This window comes from Orussus abietinus, unplaced genomic scaffold (assembly GCF_000612105.2).
Source record: "Orussus abietinus isolate OABI.00-Male unplaced genomic scaffold, Oabi_2.0 scaffold310, whole genome shotgun sequence".
NCBI classification, from domain to species: Eukaryota; Metazoa; Arthropoda; class Insecta; order Hymenoptera; family Orussidae; genus Orussus; species Orussus abietinus.
The window spans coordinates 84,793-109,388 of NW_019394456.1; the positions used below are offsets into that span (position 1 = coordinate 84,793).

The 24,596-nt window shown below is 44.9% G+C and overlaps 2 protein-coding genes across 2 annotated transcripts in view; one reads left to right on the forward strand and one right to left on the reverse strand.

Annotated features, from left to right (window-relative positions):
- The window catches only part of LOC105694851 (polypeptide N-acetylgalactosaminyltransferase 2), an 89,081-nt gene extending 66,132 nt beyond the window's left edge, over positions 1 to 22,949 (forward strand). Inside the window, exons 4-10 of the mRNA XM_012415932.1 lie at positions 15,194 to 15,292; positions 16,628 to 16,695; positions 16,770 to 17,021; positions 17,080 to 17,295; positions 17,469 to 17,688; positions 18,443 to 18,653; positions 19,115 to 22,949. Of these exons, the coding sequence (XP_012271355.1) occupies positions 15,194 to 15,292; positions 16,628 to 16,695; positions 16,770 to 17,021; positions 17,080 to 17,295; positions 17,469 to 17,688; positions 18,443 to 18,653; positions 19,115 to 19,384 (1,336 nt within the window). The 3' untranslated portion in view covers positions 19,385 to 22,949. The remainder of the gene's footprint in view (positions 1 to 15,193; positions 15,293 to 16,627; positions 16,696 to 16,769; positions 17,022 to 17,079; positions 17,296 to 17,468; positions 17,689 to 18,442; positions 18,654 to 19,114) is intronic.
- On the reverse strand, positions 22,586 to 24,410 carry LOC105694852 (KRR1 small subunit processome component homolog). Its single transcript, XM_012415933.2, has 2 exons — positions 24,188 to 24,410; positions 22,586 to 24,086 (listed from the first exon to the last, which is right to left on the reverse strand). The coding sequence occupies exon 2, from the start codon at positions 24,079 to 24,081 to the stop codon at positions 23,053 to 23,055; it is 1,029 nt and encodes a 342-aa protein (XP_012271356.1). The 5' UTR covers positions 24,082 to 24,086; positions 24,188 to 24,410; the 3' UTR covers positions 22,586 to 23,052.
- Between the last annotated feature and the right edge of the window lie 186 nt (positions 24,411 to 24,596).

Consider the following 24,596-nt stretch of genomic DNA (forward strand, 5'->3'; position numbering starts at 1 on the left):
TCCTTTTTCGCCCTTTTCCCGAGGAACTCGATCGAGGTCGGACGATACTCCGGAAAAGAAGGAAATCCCTCCCATCTCTGCTGAACCGACAGAAATGCCGGCGGAAATTGCTGTGCTCTCTCACTTTGGACCGCCAAGAAGGAAAAAAGGACGAAGACAAGGAAAGAAAAAAAAAATTAGACGAAAGGGAATCTCGAAATCTCGGAGTTCCCTCTCTCCCTCTTTATCTTCCTTGGAAGGAAATTCTCGAAAACGCGGGGATTTTGTATTTTTCCTTTCCCTTTTTCGGGATTTTTTAGACTGCTTTCCCATCCACCTAGTTTATTCTTCATTCAAGGGATGAATTTTCTTTCACCGGATTTCGTTTTAACCCTCGTTTGGAAAATTCGAAGTCTTCCACGTGGGGTGACAAACTCTCGAGGGAAAGCTTGGCACGATAAAAGGGAAGTAAGTTACCGGAAGTGTAATTACGGTAGCTGCTAATTCGACCCCCACCCCTCCCAGGGGGTGATAATTCACCGGTAATTAAGGGCCCAGGGAATGCCTCGTCCTTTTTCGAAATGTGTACCTTTCCCACTCTCTGCGAGGAGGAAACATCCCAAAAGTATTCCTCGGCTTGAATTATTAGGAGAAAAAGAAGAAAAGAAAAAGAAATTACTCGCGACATCGCGCGATGCAATTTTCATTGCAGCTCGGTGCACCGAGGTAAATACGCGCCCATCGCGGTTAAATAAAAATGATAAACAAAAAAAAACCACTCCCTCTTTATTCCCAGTCAATATAGGACGCCACTCCATGTACACCTCGCTCGGTGTTTCATAATTAATGAATATTCCGCACTTTTTTAATGGACGAAAATTTATTGAAAATTCCAACGTACTCGCCTCTCGCAAAGGCTCCCCTGAAATAGAAGGAAATTTAATGCACGTCGCGGTAATTGAAAAAAAAAAAAAATTAAAATTAAACTCTATCGCTTTTTATGGAAATTCTTTGGTGGGTTAATTTTTTTCCGAGGGTTGGTCGAGAGATTTTCGGGAATATCGATCCGAGATGGGGCGCAGAAGGTAAATCGGGGATATCTCTGGTTATCTAGGGATGTTTTTGGGGGTGTGCCAGGGGGATGGGGGAAACTACGGTGCCCACGGGGATAAGGAGTCTTAGGAAATCCAGGGAGTCCAGAAAGAGGACCAACCCTTAGCGCGATTCTATCTCCAGGATTTCTTTCTTCGTCCGACACCACCCCTGACTTCTCCCCTCCTGCCTGCTGATATCGTGTTATCGGTACAAACCGCGGTGGCCATGAAAGGAACGTTTACAGAGAATACCCGAGATATACTCCCCGCAATCTTTTTCCGATACCCCCGACATCCCCTCGGAAAAGTACTCTCCTCCGAATGATGATCTCGCACTTATCGGCGGTTTCACTCGAGGGAAACATTTTCCGAAGCACTTCGAGGAGTCGTTCGTCTTGTTCGACCCTCAACCGCGATACCCACTGCGCCTTATTTCCAGACTGCTATTTTCCCAATCCTTCGAAAATTCGCCCTCTTTGCGAGATGACATTTCAACGATCATCTTTTCTCCTTAATCTCCAGTTTTCCCAATTTCAATACCCCCCATCTTTACCCCAGTAACTTCATCATCTCCTACCTTCATTTTTAATTTCTCTCAATATTCCCCTGTTACAATTCCGTTACCTTAATATCTAATTTTCCTAATTATTTTCACTAGCGCCTATTTTTTATTTCTTCTATCAGCACGTGGAGGGTCGTACGACGAATCCAAGATTTAATTAATATTATTTATCACTTGGAGATTCTTTTGAAATGCCTGAGAATCGCGGTGGGGGTTATTTGTTGGGGTGGGGAATTCTTATTTATTACAATTGTTTCGTGGTTAAATCGAAGTCCGAGGATTTGTTGTCGGTCTCAAGGAGGACAGAATAATTCGGAAGGGGTTTGCCTTCCGCTCCGTTGGCACTCGGGGTTGAAAATAATGCAGCGTGCGTACCCCCTGAACGCACCCTTGCACTTCGCGGAGTAATATCCAGCCGAGTTGAAGGATAATTGTGTTTGTCTTCCATTTAAGTTGTTTGCATCCCTATTTGCTTGTTACCTCGCGGTCTCCCTTTCTCCCCCGCCTCTTTTATAGTTTATTCAACCCCTGCTCCGCAAAGTTTCCCCGCGCTTCCGCGTCGACGCCCTCCAGCGAATGACAATTTTTCAATTTTCCCTTTGGGCTTTCTTTTTCAACCCCGCGACAGCGATATCCACTCGACGTCGTTTCGAAATATTTTCCACGGTCCGGAAAACCCTCCGAATTCGCGGGAAAAAATATTACTCCCCGACAGAAGATTTTATTTCGTCCTGGCAATTAATTTCCAATAAATTCGTCCGATTAATTTCGGAGTACACCCTGAGAGAACAAATGAACAGAATATTTCTTCGAATAGCTCCGAAGAAACGTTTCGATAATTCAAAGAATGATTGTTTTACTCGAATAAACAAAATAAATTGTCACACAATTCCAAAGAAATGTTGCACGCAATTTATTCGAGGAAAATAATTATTCGCCGAATTAATAACATATTTCTTTGGTTAATATTTCTTCGATGACCCTTGAAGCGAGTAAATGTCTGGAAATGAATTCTCTCGTGGTGAAAATAAAAATGTCGAGGGCTCGTTGCGGATAATTTGTCAGATTTGCATTTAACCGACCGTGGGAAAAATACTCTGCTCCGATGGGACAACTTTGTAATTGAAACGGCAAATGTATTTCGATTAAATTAATACGAAATTCCACGGCTCGTTCGTTTTCAAATGAAATATTTCGTGATGGAAACATTACGAGGGCTCGGGCAATTTTCTGATTTGAGATTAAGTGGGGAGGGGCTATTAAGGCGGTACGAGGGTTAAATTACTGTCGCTAAATTGCGCCCTGTAGATTAGTTAGATCTCGGTGCAGTTTACACGTAGATGGATCCGCGGGGGAGCAAACTGGTTGCACTTGCGATGCATTTGCGGGGAGCCACAAATATACGAGGGCCAGTTCGGGAATAGTTAAATGCAATTACCATAATCGGCAATGGTCAACGGAGCACCGGAATGTCGTACGTTCGGGTTGGTCCTGCAGACCCCAAAAGTACATCTCCCGAAAGGATGCGAAATTTTAATTAAAATGTATACATCCCAATTTTCATATTTTATACTACCTTGGTAATTATCTTGATATTCCGGGAATACGTCATGACGATTCGTACATAACATGGGTAATTGAAAAAGGAAACGAGACAGGTATCATCGAGGAAACCGGTAATCCTTCAGAGGGAAAGGACCCGCGACATGAAAGGCATCGAATGACGTCCCGCGGATCGAAATGGCGATAATTTGTCGGAGGAGTTGTACGGACTGTAATGACTGACTCGTAATTTCATCCTGTAAGGGAATGCCATTCGAGACGGCTTTTTCAAGACCGAATCGAATGCAGAATATGACGGAGTCCGCGCTCTCGCGTTCCCTCTTCGATTCTGCCGGCGCATTCCTGGCATTCCTCCGAGGTCGATCAGCTGATTCGTCAAAAAAAATTAAATATTAAATTCCCAAGAGATAATAACCCCGTATAAAAAATGTAAACCGCCCAATAAAAGTAAAACCGCACCGTGAAAGAAAAATGTCATTGAGCCAAAGAACTATTTAGTAAATGAACTCAAATAAATTGTCATAATCCGAAGAAATGTCGCATCCAATTTATTCGTGCATGTTCGAGTGAAATAAAAATTCTTTGGTTCAATGACACTTTTTTACTCCGTGTAGGTGTCAGCCTTATTGTCAGTTCATTTTTCTAACGTTCATGATAAATGTAGATTTTGCAAGTTTTTCAAATACATATAACGTAAGGGGCACTTCCGGTCGCACTCGGCGCTCGGGTCGGAGGTCGAGCCTTCCTTTTTCCTTGAATAATACATGAATCGCGGAAAATCAAAAAGTTCCCCCTCACCCTCAACCCCTTTTTTCCATCCGCGTCGCATCCCGGTCTCTTCGTGAATATTTAACGAGCGCAGCTGCCACCGCATTATGGAGGTCCGTCTTTTGTAAAGCGGCGAGACATCTTTTTTTTTTTCTTCTTTTTACTTTTTCCCCATTTCCTTTTTTTACCAGCCACCCCTATTTTTCGTTTCAGCCCCGGACCGGGATAATTTCTCCACTTGTTTCCCCGGCCCGTGGTCGAGGGCGAGCTCCGAAAAATGGAGGGAAAAATTAATTCCCCTTCCCCGATATCGTCGAAACTCCCGACGAGAGTCGGGAGATAAAAGCTACGCTTTTTCCCCCGGATCGAATATTTTCCCCTCCAAAATTTCTGCACCCCCTCGCCATTTTTGGCACTCTTCCCGGATCTCTTTGGCCGGAAAATGTGTAAGGGTCATTTTAATTAATATTTTCACACTTTGATGTATATATTGTAGAGCGACCCTTTCGTAAAACGAGACATTGACGGCTCAGCTTTTTAATTTGATTTCTGAGCTGCGGTGGGCTCCGATAACAATCCGAATTATCGGCCTGCCGATCGGTTCCACTGGACTGCGGAATTATCGATTATCGCCGTTCGACTTGGTGGCCCCTCGATTACTGGAATTTATTTACTGATAATTACGCCGTATTTCACAATCGGCTTCACTTTGCCCCGGAAATTGTTATCGGCCAAAAAATGTGCAGCTTCGGGGAATGAGGTAAACGATTGGGCGAGTGAAACTTAATTTGGGGCCGTTTGAGGCTTTCTTTATGAATGGCTTTCTTTATGAATATTGGTTTTAAGACTCGCCGGGGGAAAATGACATCCGTGATAACCCGACCTCGATTAAACGGGAGCTCGTTTCCTCGATCCCAGGGAAAGTCGGGCTCTTTCTCTTCCTTCCTTTCCTGCTCCTTGACAATCCTTCTGCCCTCCTTCCCTGGTAACGTATCGCCTCATATCGTATTCATGTATTCCCTCACCGACCGCACTGCTCGGTAGCCAAATTTACATTGAAATTTGTCACAAATCTCTTGCCACCTTTTCGAGGGAAGTCGGCTTGGCTGCGCCTGAGTTGAGACTTCCAAATGGCATCGAGTCAATTTTTACTCCTGGCTCCTCCGAATCATTTTTTTCCCCCCTTGTCCTGCAAAACTTTCGACAAGGAAATTGATAACAAAATTTAAAAAATCGTTAAATCGTTTCCTCGTCCTCTGACATTTAAAAACAAAACTGGCACAAACTTGACGATGAAATGTGGAAAAAGTCGCACTATTTTGTTACGATATTTCGGAATTGCCAATTTTATATCCTTCTCGAGGGAAGTAGACTTGACATTTAAAAAAGATGGCATGAAAATTGACGGTGATATTTCAAAGTAGTCGCACTACTTCTCATGATATTTCGGACGTACCGATTATTTTATTTATCCTTTGCTAACTTAATGAGAAATCTCTCCTCGAATTATGCGTGAGAAATTTCTCTGGGAACGTTCGCTCACGCAATTGCGTACCGCGTTCTCGGATCATTTTCTCCTCGATCTCACGTGAAACCTGACCCGGTGCAGCACGGATGCAGCGATGCATCTGGTTTGCAGCACCTCCATTTCTGTCTTTTTCTCCTTCCTTCGCGGTCCATCCCAGCATCCCGATCGACCTTTCATCCTCCCCTTTCACCGCGCTGATAATCGCGGTCAGTGCACATTCTCCTCGCGATATATGCACACAGACATAAAGAAAATTTGATACACATGATCCAATTTTTCCTTTCCCTCTGAAAAGGCCTCGATAACCCTTTGAAAAAGTCGAAGAAAAAGGAAAAACTTCCGTCAAAAGAGGATCGAGCTTCCGGGAGAAATCTCGAGAATCTCCAATTTACTTGTGCACGGGGAGAGAGAAAAGGTGTCAGGGTAAAAAAGTGATAAGAGAGAAAGGTGATAAGAACCTGCCGGTTAATGGAAATTACGTAAAGTGGGGGGAAGTTCGGTAATTGGTTCTTTTTTTTTTCTTCCTTTTTCTTTTTTCATTCTCCTATCCCGAGCTCGAAGGGAGCGGCGAAGCTGGCGCGCCTCGTCTCTCTCGTTCCCTCTCTCTTTCTCGCCGTTTCCTTTTTTGCGATCCTCCTAACATCTCGACCTTTCATCCTCCCCTTTCACCGCTCGCATGCAGAGGTAATCGCGGTCACCGTGCCTACTCTCGTAAATCGACTTAGAGCACTTAGGTGCTCCGCACTTTTCCTTTCCTCTCACCAATGGCTCGCTTTCGAAAGCGAAGGCCGGTGGGAATCCTTCGGAATCTCTGAAGGAGATGAGAAAAAAATAATACCCTGGGAGTGGGATGGAAAAGAACGGAAGGAAATGTGAAAGGCCATCGGAAACCGAAATGATTCTCGCGAGAGGGTCTTCGGAGGCGAAAAAGAGAGAAATAGAATACGCCGAGAATGAGATGGGAAGGAGAGGAAGGAAATGCGACAGGTCATCGGAAAGGCGGAAAGGCGAAATTTTCCAATTTTCCCTAAAGGTAAGGAATTAAGGGAGAAATTTAAGGGGTCGTGGTCGCGGGGGTGAAATTTGCGGACAGGGGCTGAAACTGCGAGAAACGGGAGAAGGAGGAAGGAGGGGGGCGGGCTTTCAAAAACTTATGCGAAATTAGATTTTAAATTCCATCGCCTTCCCCCCGCGTTCCCCGGAATGGCCGAAATTGCGGGTAAAATAGAAATGCACCCGGAACGGGCGCTCTTAAGCAGATGCAATTCCCCCGGGAGTTATGCCCTGCACCCGGGACTCCTGGGAATGAAAACGCAGAGGAAAAGGAAGGGAGATCTTGCTCCTTTTTCCTCGACGTTTAGTCCTGCCCCTTTTGACCCCCCGAAAAAAGGTCGCCTTCCAACTTTCCCTCTCGTCTCCTCCTTGAAATGAATTCCTGCAAAAATTGGGAGAGCACCCTCTCGCTTCTTGCTTTAAAAAATGAAAAACACCGTGTAAAAAAATGTACAATAATTTGTCACGGATCCTTTCTAGGTTCTTTCTTAAGGAAAGATTCGTAATAATTACAATCGCGCCCTTTCGCCCGTCGAATGAATTCCCGGATCGCGTTTTGAAATTCCGCCCCGAAAACGCGCCCGAGGGGAAGACAAAGCGCGGGAAATCGGTGCATCCTGCGGGGCATCCGGTGCATCGTTAAATATTCACATTCCCAGGGCCGGTATTCGAGGGGTCCGGATTCCAATTGTTGCGTTCCCGATATATCGGGATCGCCGATATTCCCCCAGGGAATGGCCGGCCGCCGTCAAAAGCCCTAACATGGCAGCCGTCAAGTTCGTCACGAGTAAAGCCGCGGAAAATCGCGAGTACTGTTTGACCAGGTTGCGAAATTAATTGCCAACTTGGGAAATTAGAGGCCAAGTTGCGAAATTAAGGGCCAAATCGCCCGAAAGGTCCGAAAACCGCAAATCCACCCACCCCTCGCGCCGTTTCCCTCAAAAATACCCATAATCGAGTTCCTACTTTGAAACTAAAATCGAAACTTCGAAGAATACATTCTCGCAGATTTTTATGAATTTTCATCCGCTATCTTTGTATCCCGGAATTTTTCGACTCTCGGAATTCCGACGTGAGGGATGGTGTGCAAGAATATTGGAAAAGAAATCGAAGAAATCTGGTTTGGAAGAAAATTCAACGAGAACTTTTCTATCCGTTCAGCGTGTATCTTTCAGCGGTGTTCCTTGTTTCATTGATAAGCGCAATCGTTATCGCGACTCGGTTTCATCCAGCAATTAAGGGGATGTGAAAGCGGCATCCGAAAGCTCAATTGTTCATAAAACTTTTCTACAAACTGGGTGTCTTAAATCGTTTCATACTTTAAAACGTGAATATGGAGACCCTAAAGTAGGTCCTGAAACTCGGGAAATTTCATTTTTTTTTATAAACTATTTTTAAAATACCTATAACGAAATTTGAAAAGAATTGAAATTTCATGAGTTTCAGGACCTTCCTTATAGTCTCCCTATTCACGTTGTAAAGTTTTTCATGCTATTCGGTGAACCGAATTGAGAGGAAAGTTTTATATACAAAACCTCTTCGACGCCACTTTCACATCACCTTAAGACAGCCTGCGGTACACAATGTACGGAAGCTGACGATAATTATCGCCGCTGATTCGCAACTTTGTGCGATTTGCAAGTTGCACTCGTCCCTCGGGAGTCGCGGTGTTGTCGCCGACGTCACGCCTCGTGATAACGTCCTAACGAGGCCCTTTTTCGTTGTCACTCGCGCGACGTGACAGGGAAGAACGCTATTAAGAAATGATTGTCCCGCCGCGTAGTTGGGGCGAGATTTTTCCCGCGGAAAATAACGAGGAGTTCCCCCCTGGGAGGGAAAATCTTCTCACTGGGAGCGATAATCCAGTTAACCGAAATTCGAGAAGGGAAGCCCAAAAATTTCCGACGAGGCAGCCGAAAAATAATGTGAATGAAATTCATGTAATAGATAACGCCGAGAGTAACACCTAAAGGGAAATTGCCGAAAGTACTCCATGAAGTTCTGCAACCCCTGCAAACATACGAAATGTACCTAGATAAACTCGTTTGATTATCAGTAATTAATAAAAACACCGCGCTATAGAGAGGTACGGCACATAATGTGAACGAAACCTATGTAAAAGACAGCGTTGAGAATAAATGTAAATAAAAATCGCCGAAAATGTTTCGTCAATTCTTTCGGCATCTATAAATATATAAAATTTCTCGGGATAAAGACTCTTAATTATCGGGTATTGATCGGACTACCGCGCTGTCGAGAGGTATGGTATGTAACGTGAACAAAATTTATGCAAATGAGAAGGATGAGATGAGAGGGATCGATGGAGCAAGGGCGACGGGGGGTGACGAAGTGTTGAAGGATTTGCGGGCAGATTTACCCCACGTTCAATATCTGCGGTAAAGTGGGCCAACCGGATTGCTCCGTATAAACAAAAGTCCCTGACCCGCCCTAACCCAAAGTCCGAACCTGCCAACTCAAATGTTTGCAGGACCCAGGCCCGCTGCCATAACGCGGAAACGCATGCGATTCCTCCGCAGCCCCTGTCGGACTTTGCAGCACAATGCGCGATCCTCAAACTCCGGTCGGATGTGGAATCTGGATTCTATTCCTTGTTCACTGATAATGGTCCAGGTATTTAAACGAGCCCCCAGCCAGCCATAACCTAAAAGAATTATTAAATCCTTGAAATTCAACACCAAAATAATTTGGGAATAAAGGACATTTTTAAATTTATGCCAGAATATTTAAGAAGTAAAATTGTGAGTCAGTAAACAAATAAAAAAAAAGCGTAAAAAGAAAATCAGGGGAATTGGGAGATTGAACAATTGCATTGGGTTTTTTTTAGCTGTTAAGTAAATGTTGCAATTTAGAGGGGAAAAAAAAAAATCCTAGCGACCAATGGGGAGTTCTTTCTGTTTCGCCACCCTTTCTCGGGATGAAGTCAGCCCTCGGCTTGCATCCCGGGGTGCATCCCGAGGGATTTCGGGGGTTAAGTGAAGCCGCGAGTGGTATAGGTAGATTTAGTCGTGGCGGTATTTACGCGGAGGCTCGGTAAACAAAAGGATGTCGCTTCCAGAGCTCCTTCTGATATACGAGGGCAAGGGAGGGGCGAAAGGGGGATCGATACGTGTCCCGGTATTTTCGCGTGTCGGCGAAATAATGCTCCTATAAATTATAGCTTCGACTTTTGTATTCATGGGTACGAGCCTTCCTCTCGGCCGAAATCGATTTTTCTCCCCCTTTGCTCTCGGGGTCCCGACTTGGCCACCCGCCTCCCGATTTCCCGGATCGGTCGATTTTCCCTGTTCCCGTGATTCCCGGTATTTCCTTTCCGCACAATTGGGGAAACCCTCCTTTCCCTTCCGGGAGTTTAGCGCCCATTAAACCTCCTCCGCACGAAATCTTCTCCCTTTGGATGCTGCGCGCTCCTCGACGAGATAAATACCCCCTGTGCACCGAGTCCTCGAAGAATCCGGGAATTTCTCCTCCTCTGGCCGGAATTGACCTGCCAGGACCACCGACGAATTCCCTGATAATTTCGGATTCCTTTTATTAACAATTTAACGGTGCTCGAATCCTGGAAAGTATTCCAGGAATTTTGCCGCCTTCCATTTTGGACGCTGCGCTCTCCTCGGCCGGATAAATACCCGGATGCACATCGAGTCCTCGATGAATCCAAGAATTTCTCCTCCTCTGGCCGGAATTGACCTGCCAGGACCACCGACGAATCCCCTGATAGTTGAAGATTTCTTTTATTAACAACTTAACGGTGCTCGATTCCTGGAAAGTATTCCAGGAATTTTACTGCCTTCCATTTTGGACGCTGCGCTCTCCTCGGCCGGATAAATACACGGATGCACATCGAGTCCTCGAAGAATCCAGGAATTTCTCCTCCTCTGGCCGGAATTGACCTGCCAGGACCACCGACGAATCCCCTGATACTTTCGAATTTCTTTTATTAACAACTTAACGGTGCTCGATTCCTGGAAAGTATTCCAGAAATTCTCCAGCCTCTTCGCTGCTCGACGTGATAGATACACGATAATTTTTTCAATCCCATTTTCTTTTTACCATTACTCTCTCTGGCCCGAAAATTGAATTTCGCAACATCCGAGGTCCACGTATTTGAGAAAAAAGGGACAGCGAAAAATCGGAAAAGTACGTGGCCGGCGGAAGTCACATTTTAGTGACGTCGCTCTGGACAGGACAAACTTCCGTGTCGATAGAAAAATGTGACTTTTTTTTTTTCAATGTCTTCGAGCGTTCCAGAACGTTCCCATAAATCCAGGACGAGAGGACGAGTATCCCGCGGGCTCGTAATTTCTCGTTCGGGTGGCGATTCATAATCCATCGAATTTCCCGCAGTTGAAGACGACTTATACGTGTATACGCCTATACGTATATATTATAATATACATGTGCATTTATATTCACATATATATATATATATATATATATAACTCTGTACGCACAAGTGGGACGTGTCCAACGCAAATCGTGCCACTCGAATATTTTATGCGGCTGCGGAAGTCGAGCGATTCGAGAGAGTGCGTTCGATAGGTATCGCGATCGACTTTATCGAACTGCCATTAGAGAGGTAGAGAGAATTTATTCTCGCCGTGAAACAATGGGAGGAATAAAAATCGCGAGCCAGCTGCTGAATAGGTATCCCCTTCCTAACATTACCCCTCCCTGCTTAATAATATCCAACCTTTATTTCCAAAAATATCGATTCTCCACATTTAACGATCCCCCTTTTTCGGGGGCTTCTCTCTAATATCAATTATCCGAAATGAATGCACCTCCATTTTTATTCCCTTCATTGACCCCCTATTATGTGGTTGATTTTTTGTTCACCTTGTCATTTAATCGGAACGACGATTAAGAAGTCAAGTCTAATTTTGGCAAATTTACGTATTACGGCGCGTTTTTCATGATTTCGAAAGCGTTCACCAAGATGGCGGCGTTCGCCAAGATGGCGGCGCTTCTCAAGACGGCGACGCTTTTTACAGTGTTTCTAAGCGAGAAATCGTTTGTCACGTCGAGAGATGGATATGTTTTCATTCTTTCCCGATTATACAATACAATCCGTGGGAAATCAGAGAGGATCCATCCTTCTCGAGACCTCCTCGTCCGGCCGAACATGCGCACCTTCCCCTGGCCATTCATTTCCAGCACTTTTGTCCCCGCGTTTCAATGCATTCTCCCCGGGAACGCAGCCAAAGAAACGCGTCCGAAATTCCCGGGGCGTCTCGAGCTAATCTACGATCGCTTTTGGAGGAGAACCGCTCTTATACGAGTGCACTTTGGCCGAATTTCCCCGCCAAAAGGAAGAGCGCCGCGAGACGTCATCAGGCGGGTGAAATAAGTTCAAAACTCTTTGTTTTTTTATTTACGCAGTAAATCTCGCGAGGTGTACTTCGATGCACCTGGAGGTGCCTCGAGAGGGTATAACATTCCCAATTTCTTCCTGTTCCGAACGGGACCGGTAGAGGCATTAAAGTGCAATTAGAAAGCTGAACCGGAGAGAAACGAGGCGTCGCGAATCTGCAAAAATCGAGCGGTTTTGCAAAATCATTCGGAGAAATTTTGCGCGGGACCTTAAAACCGGAAACTTGAAAATCGACCTACAAGCTGGATATCCCAGTTTGATGTCCTGAGCTGGGATTTTTAATTCGACATATTTTTTTAATCGGACCTTTAGACGGAACGTGTTTACGTCGGGTCCCTTTAAACCTGACATTTAAATTCGATGTCCTAAGCTGGGATTTTTAATTCGACATATTTTTTTAATCGGACCTTTGGACGGAACGTGTTTACGTCGGGTCCCTTTAAACCTGACATTTAAATGATGTCCCTTTATAAATCCGGCCCTTTAAACTCGTTTCGGTCTGGTCGTAATTATCCCGCGAGAGATAATCCGAAGCCGTTCGCGACAGGGCGAGGACCGATCGATCATCCATGCATTCGGACGAGGAATATCGAGCGGGATGGAAGGCGAACCGAGATAATTGGCAGGCGAATAAACAGCCGGCGAAACGCAATTCGCCTCATCAATCTTGACTCGCGGCGGTGACGCGAAACGCGATCGGTAATTAATCAACGTTCGAGTACGCGTCGACGTGTCCCGATGCCCAGGAATTCGAGCCTTTTCCTTTCCTCCCTCTCTCTCGAAAAAAAAAAAAATGCCAAAAATATACTCAAAGCGAGGAAAAGGGAACAAAATTCGTTCCCTAGAATTTGTGCAGGTGCAAGGGGTCTCTAAGAAAAAAATGTAGAAACTCCCAAAAAAAATATCGAAACGAGGAAAAGGGGATCGAAATGCATCCCTTATCACCCATGTACGTGCAAGGGTTCTCTAAAGAAGGAATAAAAAAGGCCAAAAATCTTCTCGAAATTTTCGAAACGAGGAAAAGGGGAGCGAAAAGCATCCCCTAGCGCTCGCACAGGTGCAAGAGACGATTTCACCCACGAGTTCGCACGAGAGCGCCAGGGCGATGCACTTTTTTTCGGCGCTCTCGAGGCTTCTTGTGGCAGGTGCAGCGGAAAGCGAGCAAAGTGCATCGAAACGAGACGGATCATCCGGCCGCGTTTAATTCGGAACTGCAATTCGGTTTTAGCCCCGACCGGTAAAACTGATCCGGCAAATGGCCCCGGTGGGGGGTCGAGCCTTGTATCGGCACGCCTGTGCGTGCAAAGTGCATCTGGCCATGCGTGTGCACATGGACCACGTCTACTCGTCCACGATGCGTGGTGCGCATAAAGGTACACGCTCATGAATGGTGCACTTGCTCGTGTCCGATGCGCCTTGCGCGTGAACATACGCGTGCACGAATGGTGCACTCGCATCCTCGTTCCGAGTATGCGTGAACGTAGGTGCACGGAGGTGCATGCACCGGGCACGGTTTAATCCGGCGCGGAATCGGCATCACATGAAAACGCACTCGACGGGTCGCTAGACTTAGGCGGAATGTCTGGAGGCTGGCGGAAAATCGGGGGATCGTCTGTAATTCATGAAGAGTCATGTTTTGGGTACTCGGGGCGGTGCAAAGTGCGCAACGAGGGTGACAATTTTTTGGGGGGAAGTTTTTACGAGATTTTCGTTCTAGCATCTCGAAGAGAAACCGCCCTAAAGGAAAGGCACCTCGGAGCCAATCGACGCGACCCCGGCCGCGAATTCGCCGATATGCATTCACGATGCAGCCACCCGGGTGCATTCCCGGTGCATTCCGAAGTGCATTCCACGCACGTCCCGCGAGTTTATCTCGGGAAGGAGGAAATTCAGGAGGGTTGACATATTGGGATCGTTCCGCCGTCTAGCCACGTTTATGTGCTCTCCCTTTTTTCACGCGGCCGCCCCCTGGCCCGGAAGTGCAGTCGCCCACTACCGCCACCCACCCATCGCTATCCCCCACCCACCCATAGCCATCCACCACCCACCGCCACCCACTACCATCCACCAGCCATCACCTACAACCACCCACCAACCACCTCCCATCACCTACAACCACCCACCATCCACCTCCCACCCACCCACAACCCTTGGGGTAGGTCGCGTTCACCGAACCGGGGCCAACCTTCCGCGACCTCGCATAAATATCTTAGAATATCGACTTTGAGGCCATTGCCGGGGGCTCGTGCCGCCTCCCCGACAAAACGGGCGAAACATGCCGGCGACACATGCCCCCGACGCCGCCTGTAAACGGATGACATTATTTATGAACGACGTATGAGCCGGCGTCGCGATGCCGCGCGCCGATATCGCGAAGGTGGGGCGAAAATGTGCGGGGCATGACCGATAAGAGATAACACCCCTAGAAACGAACCAGCGCCCGATCCTCCACGAACCGGACTTCCTAATAATAATGACGAGTTATTTATAAAAGACATCTCCAATAATTACGAGCCATAATTATAATCATATGCTAAAATATAATATACACGTGTCTGGAGTTATGACGGTGGTTTAAGATGAAATTAAAAAGAAAAAAGAAAATTGTTTTTACCCTGTTACGAGTTGTATCCATTTATTTGGAGCAGGGTGAAGTTTTGTTACAAAGTTTAGCACTTTTTGTTCGCCCACCCACGCACATATTTATATTAATTTATTTGACCCGTGTTAATTCATCGGATCATTCGTCAATAATGACGAGTTATTTATAAAAGACATCTCCAATAATTACGAGCCATAATTATAATCATATGCTAAAATATAATATACACGTGACTGGAATTATGACGGTGGTTTAAGATGAAATTAAAAAGAAAAAAGAAAATTGTTTTTACCCTGTTACGAGTCGTATCCACAGGGTGAAGTTTTGTTACAAAGTTTAGCACTTTTTGTTCGCCCACCCACGCACATATTTATATTAATTTATTTGACCCGTGTTAATTCATCGGAGCACGAGACTGCAAACGGCGTTCCGTATAATTTAAATTCAATTAATCGAGCCGAGGAGAAAGGTGAGCTTACTCGGCTCGAGGGGCCCAATAATTGTCAGTTAAGTACACCTTGCTCACACCCCCGGGTGGATGCACCCATTCGGAATGAACAATTATCGGAACTTTGCGGGGCTCGTCCGAGTGTCCCGGACGCACATCGGAAACGCGAACGAACCTGAACGGTCGTTTTTACTTGCGTTTCAGGTGCCGCATGAAGCAATGGAGGCAGGATTTACCCCCGACATCGGTGATCATTACTTTCCATAACGAGGCCCGCTCAACGTTGCTTCGCACGGTCGTGAGGTAAATTTCAGTCTCCTCCGCCATTTTCCATTTTCTCCGACAATTGTTTCCTCGGTCCTCGTGCACGTTCGCTCCTCCCCTAAAATATTAAACGATTAATTGGAACATTGAATTTTCCCCTTGGATTTTTAACGTCGCATTTAATGAGTGCGACCACTTTTTGGAGTGATTACTTCGACCTTGTAGATCTCATTTTTCTCGCACTTTGCGAGTGGCGTGACGATTTTTTTGGACTGATTATTTTAACAATTTAAATTGCATTTCTGTCGCACTTTGCGAGCGGCGCGATGATTTTTTTGCTCTGATTATTTGAACCTTTTAAATTTCATAATGTCGTGGTCGGAAATCGGACTCGAGAGGCAAGAGCTAAGAGCTATGGATTCCGCGATGCACTTCGCTGCGGAAATTCGAGGGAGCCCTCGCGAAGGGGACGAGTATTTTCCCCTTTTCCTCGTTTCCTTTCTTCCCCTCCTCTCCTCGGGTGAAATACGAATCGGAAAATCCTCCCCTCTTACACGCTTGCCAACTTTCCTCGAACAATCCTCGAGGTAGTTTCTCACTTTCAATTAACTCTACTCGCCGGATGGATCGCCGACACAATCAAGACATTACTCTTCTAAATACGCCGATATGGACATACGATTTAACAACGTGATCTGCGATATAAAATAATCAATAACAATAGGTACGATTCAAAGTCGCAAGTCGAAGGAACCCGCGATATTCCGGTCCAATAGTTCACGATACGCGAAAACGTTTCAAACAAAAGTTATAGAGTGCCCTGAGATACGGAACTTTTGTCGGAGACTTTTTTCGATATCTCTCGAGGGTATCGATTCGGACGCCCCCGAAGGAGGGAACCCTCCGCGTCCTGGCGCGTAGTTTTCGGAGCCGCCGAGGCTGGCGATGCGGAATCTCCGGAAAATCGTATAAAATTCTTCCTCCTCGGTTTCCCAAGCTGGCACCTCGACCGATCGATGTCAGCCGATGGAATTTTCTAATCGCCATTCCTTCGTCGGTCGAGGGAAGCCGCCATTACTCGGTCCTGACCCCTCGCAGCCTCCCCTGGATATCTCCCCCTGCCCATCACGGCTTAAATATCCCCCAGCCTACAAGATCCTCCCCGAGTCATCCGTTTTCCTCTTCTCAGACCCGACATGAATACATTCGTTCCACCTCGACCTCATCCTGAAATGATTTCAAAATCCTGCCATTTTTTCCTCCTCTTTCTTCGTCCCTTAATCCCAATTTTTTCCCTCCCTCGATTTTTCCCCGCAGAAGCCTTCTCTCGACTATCCAGAGGATCCGTCTCTTCATCTACCTCTTCTCTTCCAGCGTCCTCAACAGAAGTCCGGAACACCTCATCAAAGAGATCATCCTCGTGGACGACTTCAGCGACCATCGTAAGGAGACCGCTCATTAATTCGGTTTGTATATCTATGAAAGAGATAAATGATTTCCTTTCTTATCACCTTAGCCGAGGACGGCGAGGAGCTGTCGAGGATCCATAAGGTCCGGGTCATCAGGAACGAGAAAAGGGAGGGGCTGATGAGGTCCAGGGTCAGAGGTGCGGATGCTGCGACTGCGAGTGTCCTCACTTTCCTGGACTCGCACTGCGAGTGCAACGTAGACTGGTTGGAGCCACTCCTGGAAAGGGTCGCCGAGGACCCCACCAGGGTGGTGTGTCCTGTGATCGACGTAATCAGCATGGACAATTTCCAGTACATAGGTGAGTGAATCGTTACTTTAATCTCAGGCCTTTATCTCTAATCGCCTCTTCCTCGCAGGAGCCTCCGCCGACCTGAGGGGTGGCTTCGACTGGAGCCTCGTCTTCAAGTGGGAATACCTGAGTCAGGTGGAACGTCAGGCTCGTCAGAAGGATCCAACTCAGGCTATCAGGACTCCCATGATCGCCGGTGGCCTCTTCGTCATCGCCAAGTCCTACTTCGAGAAGCTCGGGAAGTACGATACGCAGATGGACGTCTGGGGCGGCGAGAATCTGGGTAAATTATTTATAATCACTCTTTAACCTTGCCGAAATGGAGGATTAAAGAAATTACAGCCTAGTTATTAAATAGGAGAATTAAAATCTTAGGTACCTCGATATCCGGTGATAACGGAAACGAAGAAAGGGGGAGAAACCGAGGAGAGCTTTCAACGAGGCATTACTTTTCAGAGATTTCATTTCGAGTCTGGCAGTGCGGTGGGAGCCTGGAGATCATCCCCTGCTCCCGGGTGGGCCACGTCTTCCGGAAACGACACCCTTACTCATTTCCTGGCGGAAGTGGGAACGTTTTCGCGCGAAACACTCGCAGAGCCGCCGAGGTCTGGATGGACGACTACAAACAATTTTACTACAACGCGGTGCCCTTGGCTCGGAATATTCCCTACGGAAAGTAAGGATCCTCTTTTTCTCCACTTTCCCATTTTCATTAAACCCCCCATTATTTTTATCGGCACCACCCAGTGAAATTTTACGGTCGCGGCGGAAACTGATTGTCTGCATTAAAAAAAAAAAAAGAAAAAGATATATACCTGAATTTTAATACGTGACTTTATACGTCTACATCCCAATGTATAATACTAGTTTATCGCCGGGAGAACGAGCGATATAATAGTTTCAAGTAGTTGATAAAATTCATAGATATAGATTTCGTTCTCCAAGCTTTTCTCCAAACTGAAATGACTCGATACGGCCAGTTTGAAAAAAAAGAAATAAGGTTTTACAAATTTTCTGACGTTTCGACGTACATATAGAAAATGACTTTTCGGAGAACATCATGAGTAGAACGATCCGGGAACGAACTTGAATAAAAAATCGACCAAGCGACTGGACCTTTCGTTCCATCCGAGATTTTGGTATCTTCCCGAAGTCCTGGCGACCCGAAATACTCGACCCGGAGTTCGCTCTTTATAAATTAAGTTTCGCATCACATTGGCCCGACAGAAGTCCCTTCGTGCGCCGATGCGATTCCATCGGAGTCCGATCGCTCGAGGAAATCTCATTTGCGTGACCGCAGGTCGGATTCGGGGCGGATTCAAATTAGATTTGGATTCCCATCCGATCGGACGACGTCGATGGATCGATTGGCTCCACGTATGGTATCCGAGGCCCCTCTTGATCGGTTTCTTTTCCCTCCACCTTTCCAGCATTCAGGACAGGATGGAGCTGAAGCGAAAGCTGTACTGCAAGCCGTTCAGCTGGTACCTGAAGAACGTCTACCCGGAGCTGGTGATCCCGACGAGCGAGGGAGGACCCGGTGGGTCCTTGAAGCAAGGATCGGCTTGCCTGGACAGCATGGGCCATCTCCTGGACGGCAACGTGGGCCTCTATCCTTGCCACGACACGGGAGGCAACCAGGTGATACCTGCAATCAAGGACAAATTAATCCCGAGAAGAATTGATCTACGGAATTTTACAATTTCTTTCTCTCATATTTATACATATAAATAAAATATGAAAATATTCTACAATTCCGTAGATGAATTTTTTTTTCATACATTGTTCTTCGTGTATATATATAATATTCCGAAATTCCGTAAGTGAATTTTTCGCATGCATTTCCTTTCGTATTTATATGAGAAAAACAATCCTAAAATTCCATGGGTGAATGTTTTTTGTATTGCGTAAAAAAAAAAAACATTTAGTTCAAATGATAAACTTGATATTGCTACAGCTATAATTTTACGGATAACGCAGTACTTAGACTTTTATACGAAGAACGAAATATTCGGTTGACACGCGAAAGTCCTATGGCTTTCGTGTATTTTGTAATATATACGTAAGTAGATCTAATCATCTCCGTTTTTTCCCCTCTTCAGGAATGGGGACTGACGAAGGACGGGCTGATAAAGCACCACGACCTTTGCCTGACGCTTCCGGTATACGCGAAGGGGACGACCTTGCTGATGCAGATCTGCGACGGAAGCGAGAACCAGAAGTGGCGACACCTCGAAGGGGGCCTTATCAGGCACACAAGAATCCCGGTCTGCGTGGACTCGCGTTATCACGCCCAGCGCGGTATCACCGCCGAGAAGTGCGACTCCTCGGCGGAGAGCCAGAGGTGGCACCTCTACAACCATTCCCACTAGGTCCCGATTTTCCTCGGCTGGTCATCGTGGTGGCCACCGGAAGTGGTGGTTTATCGCGACCCGAGGTTCATCGGGGATTAAGGAATTGAATCTCGTTCCTGGCAGGAACGCCGACTTGGTCCAGGGCGACCTGGGGTCCGGCCTCTTCGAAGGCATCCTCGATGGAGATCGAAGAGGCGAGCTCGATCGGTGCGATCGAGATAACCGGATCGTGGAAGGTCTCCTGAGAAGTATGAAGTCACCGATAAGTGTTCGGGATTACCGAAGGGGAATTAATTAATCTCCGCTAGATCCGAAGGATCGCCGGAGGAATCATCAAAGAGATGAGGTTGAAAACTAAGGAATCGCTAGGAGGAATTGACTCGCCGTGGATGTTATCGATGAAAGAGAGATCAAGTATCAACACCTAGGGAATGGATGTAACGACGATTAAGATGGGAATATGGAATGGTTAATTGCCGATTAAAGGAATTGATTAATCGATGCTCGGTCTCGGGAGGAGGTACCGGTCTGGGATTATGAAATCAAAGAAACTGTGGAATTGACCGCAGGTAATTGCAAGGTGAGATGACACCGCGAGGAAGGGTTGTAATAACGTGAGATTAAGGGATTGAAAAACGACAGGAGATTATTCAAGGAGATTAATAAAGGTAATGCGTAAACTTAATAAAGGGGATGCAGCGTTTTTTTTTTTCTTTTTTTTTTTACGAGTCCATGGTGACGACGTACCGGGGAAAGGGGAGCGTTAATCGTGGATCAAAGAATCGACGAGCCGATAAGCTTTTGCTAAAAGTATATAATTGTCGTCGGGAGGAGAGAGATTATTAATAGATTAAGGATCCGCATCTAGCAGGATTGGAGGTTCGATTACCCAGTAAATCGCCAATCGCGAATCGGAATTGATTAATTCAATGAAGAAGAAAAAACATGATAGCCTGTGGAGGTTTTTTTTTCTTTTCCTATTTTCTCGAGGTTCCAGAAAGTATTTGCCGAAGACGTCGCCGAAGGACCCTCGACTCTCTGGGCGAGTTTTGAGGACCCCCTTTTCGACCTCGAGGGTCCTGTCGGATATTTACAGCTCCTGAGAGCATGACCTCCCTCGGGGACTCTAAGAATAGCTAGATCCTGGAACTTACGGACCGTATTCACCTGCAAAACGAAGGAACTAAATCGAAACTTGTTACCAGCTCCTATGTAAACCCACGAGCAAGAGAACGAGAGAGCCATCCGAATCCATTGTCTGCGACATCACAGTGATCGAATGCAAATGCGTTTCAAGCACAAATGTACGGTTTTGAATGGTCCAGGTTTGCTTCTTTGAATTTGAGAACACACTTCTTACATATCGCGAGTCTGGGCGAAGACTTTGCTGTACTTTCGTATAATTTAAGGGGATAGTTTGCAGCTGTCGACGAAAACTGCCATTCAAAGCCACTCCTTCCCGGAATTATTTTTCCACAAGTTTGCGAGGAATTGCATACTCATTCGAATGCATAATACGTGCAATAGTCAAGTTACGAAAGATGTGCGAATTAATTATGTTCACCTTCCAAGAGTTCACATCATCGATGCAACTGTGTTCGATGCTTCAACACGACGAACGTTATAATTGCGGCCACATGATACGAACTACGCGCAGAGGTTTATTTTTATAAATTAATTGTAATGGTACGCATTACGATTATCCCTTAAACATGCGAGTAATCCAATAGGCCGTCACGTGGATCTCAGATTTGTCAGAGACGACTACTTTATTTCCAATGCTCGTTAGTTTGTCTACGACTGAGTAATGGGCACAAAACGATTGTTTATTAATTACACTCGTAAGCACCTTAACCTCTTAACGAGGAGCAACTATTTTGACAAAATTTCCTTGCAGGCATTCATAATTTTATGATGCCAGTGCACAGAAAAAAAATTCCATGGAATAGTTTCCATCGAAGTTGACCATTTTTTAAATTACTTTTTAATCTTGACGTTTCACTTTCCACTCCTGTCTTGTGCTCCTCACTTTTCTATCTATTTTATCCATGGACTTTTGATTGAACTGCTCAACGATTTGATCGAATTCGATGCACATTCTAATCACGATTTATTTATTTTTACAAATTTATAAGTCTTTCAAAATATTGCAAATTGTACTAGACACTTTTAGCGACTGACATCAGAGGTTATGTTTCCTCCTATGCCGGCAAAATTCCACCGTTTTCAATTTCAAAATGAAATTTGCTTGTTCCCCAACTCAATGAACTTCCTTAATCTTCAAATAGGTTAAATCTATTAATTTTCCACTGAAAAGGATACATTTAACGATTATTGAGCAAACCGATCAAAATTTTGAGGAATTGTAGTATTGTCATTCTATGTCAAACCAAAACCAATTTTTATCCTTGCTTAAATAGTAATAGTCTTGATAAACAATATTTCTTTTGCTCCATCCTTGGACGGTGATTCAATTTTATCACTAGAAATTCAAGATTTTGTAATTTTCCTGTTTTCCTTCCTGTGCCTACTTTTCAATATTAATGTTTCAGTCATCCAGATTTACAAATAATTAAATGTACCATCGTACGTCCTAAAGAAAAATATCAATAAAAAAAGTGATTTGATTTGACGTTAAATGATGTAACAGAAATGACTATCTCGCTGTCTCTCCTCTTCCAAAAATCAATTCTGGGCAGCTACTTCATTCTTCCTTCCAAAACCAATAAAAGCTGTAAGCTTATCTGTATGTAATATACTGTAATCTAATAAGCAACGTAATTTAAATATCTTAACAATTAAGCTTCTCTTTTGTAATGATACTTTCCAAGAAGCGACCCAAGGCGATTACTACATGAAAGTACACAGGCTTTTGATCACTCCGACCAGCATCGATACTTTTACATTTTGATTCACTAAAAGAGCACTTTTCCATTGTTATTAAGTTTCAGTTACAACTTTCTGCCACTCAAAAATCATGTAACTAGTGTTAATCGCCTTGACCTTACAGTTGTAAATAATACATTAAGTTATGACGGTGAGGTATTCGTACTCCAGTAAGCATAAACTGTAAAGGTAGATTGAATTGATCGACGTAAAGAATTGATCCGCACGTTGGTACTGAAATTCCGCGGTATCTGGATACTGCACTCTGGACTTAGACTCGGAGGCAGGATATCGTAGAGTAGGAAAACCATCAATTCAGAAAAACACGAGGTATCTGGTTGAAGGTTTTGTACTTTGTATTTGTTCATCGAAACGCGATATTATAATAGAGTAGGAATGCTGTACATTTTGAAGGGAAGCTTCTGATGGTCAAATTTCAAGATAGATCCAACAGAGGAAGTCAAAGCGAACTATCGTTCCTTAATGACTCTGAATTGAGTTTTGGTGGTACACGAAAGTATCGCCAAGCTTTACGGTAGGATTTGATGTCGCAACTCACTCACGATTTTGGCTTAGGTTTCTTTCATCCTCGATTTTGCGATGTACAATAATAGCGTAATATCTACGTTTAAGAACACGGTATTCTAGTACTTAAAGGATTAGTAGGAAGTTTTTTTAATAAAATTCAACAGATCAACACCACTTCGCTTTCTTTACCCCTTCACAAAGTCTACTATCGTATAAATGTCCACGGCATGCACCACGTTTCCAAGAATACCAGATGTAGCTATTACTAGCTTCTATGCTAATCCTACTTTCCGTCTCTTAAATCCTTTCTTAATCTTCTTTTTTATTTCATCAATGTCAACATCGTTCTTCTTTTCCACTGTATCTTCAATGGTTTTCTCTTCAGGTGGAACAAATGCCTGCGCTCTTTTTTCCTGTCTTTTCTTCAATGCCTCTTCGTGCCTCGCCTCTTGTTCCTTTTTCCTCTTCGCCCTCTTCTGCTCCTCCTTCAAGAAGAATTCTCCTGACGCTAATTGCTTATCCAGCTTACTTTCCTGTTGCGGTGGTGGGAATGGAGTATAAGGCTTCTTAACTTTCTTATTCTTTGGCTGCTTCCTCTTGCTAACAGTTTTACTATTAAATTTAGGCAAGAATCGTTCCCAGTTTTCGTTCTTCAATTTTGGGTCTTTTGCAAGTTCTCTCTTAATCATCAGGGCTTTGATATTATAAATTGGATGAATATTTTTTATAGTGTCCTCGACGATTCGCCGTACTTGTTGTAAACCTTTGTAAGGTCCTAACGCAGCTACTGTTTGGCCCTGGACTAAAACGTAACAATTTGTCAACAATTCGATAGACTTAAGCGTGCAACCGTTAGGTCCGATCAACCTCTGCCGCCTTTTGATGAACTTTTCTTTGTTTCTTACAAAGGAGGATATCTTTATAATGTCGGCACTGATCTCGTCTTGAAGAACCCTTACGGCTTGCTCGAAGGGCACAGATCTAGACATCAACTTTATCATGTCCCGTGCTTTTAAAATAATGTAAGGGTCCCATGTTTTCCTTGTCGTTTTCACAGACATACTGCCTTCTAAAAGATCTAATTCAGCTTTTACATGATGTTTGTTTAGCGCTTTTTGCACCAGTGGCCAGCATTCTCTCAAATACTGCTCTCTGTACTTTGGAAATAATGTGGCAAATGAGCTCTCTTCCAAAAGCCGATGTGGATTGTCTTCCGGTTTAAATTCTGGAATTTTCAGGGACCAGGCATCATCGACTGGTCCAGTCACCTTTGGAGTGTCTCCTTCCTCTGAGTCACTCATGTTTGCTGTGAAAATGAATAGTTCACATTAAAAATACATCAAATATAATTTCTAAAGTTCATACAATTATACGAAATAAACAGAAAATACGCTCTGGTGTACCTACACAAGTGTTTAAATATTTTTTCATAGAATACGCCTATTCAAATGACGTCAATTAATCCATATTAACTTGATTAAATTACATGACGCGTTGCTGTATAAATATCATTACACACTCAACTGCACTCAACCAATTGACAATTTAGTTAGGATAGACCGATGAATTTCGACGTCTCCTAAAAACGTGCCCTCTGCAGAGATGAGTTGGGAGATTGCTTACGGGCAGGACCGTGTGATCGCATCATGTGCTGCCCTCTGGTTTCGTACGTTAGCTTTCACCGTTTTTTACCCCCAAGGGCGGCGCAACGAATTTCTGATAGGAGCTCGCGCACTCAGGATGGCGGTACCATCTACCAGTCGTGAGCCGCCACTGGCGGCTCACGTACTCGTGATGGTAATACCATGCGGCAGTT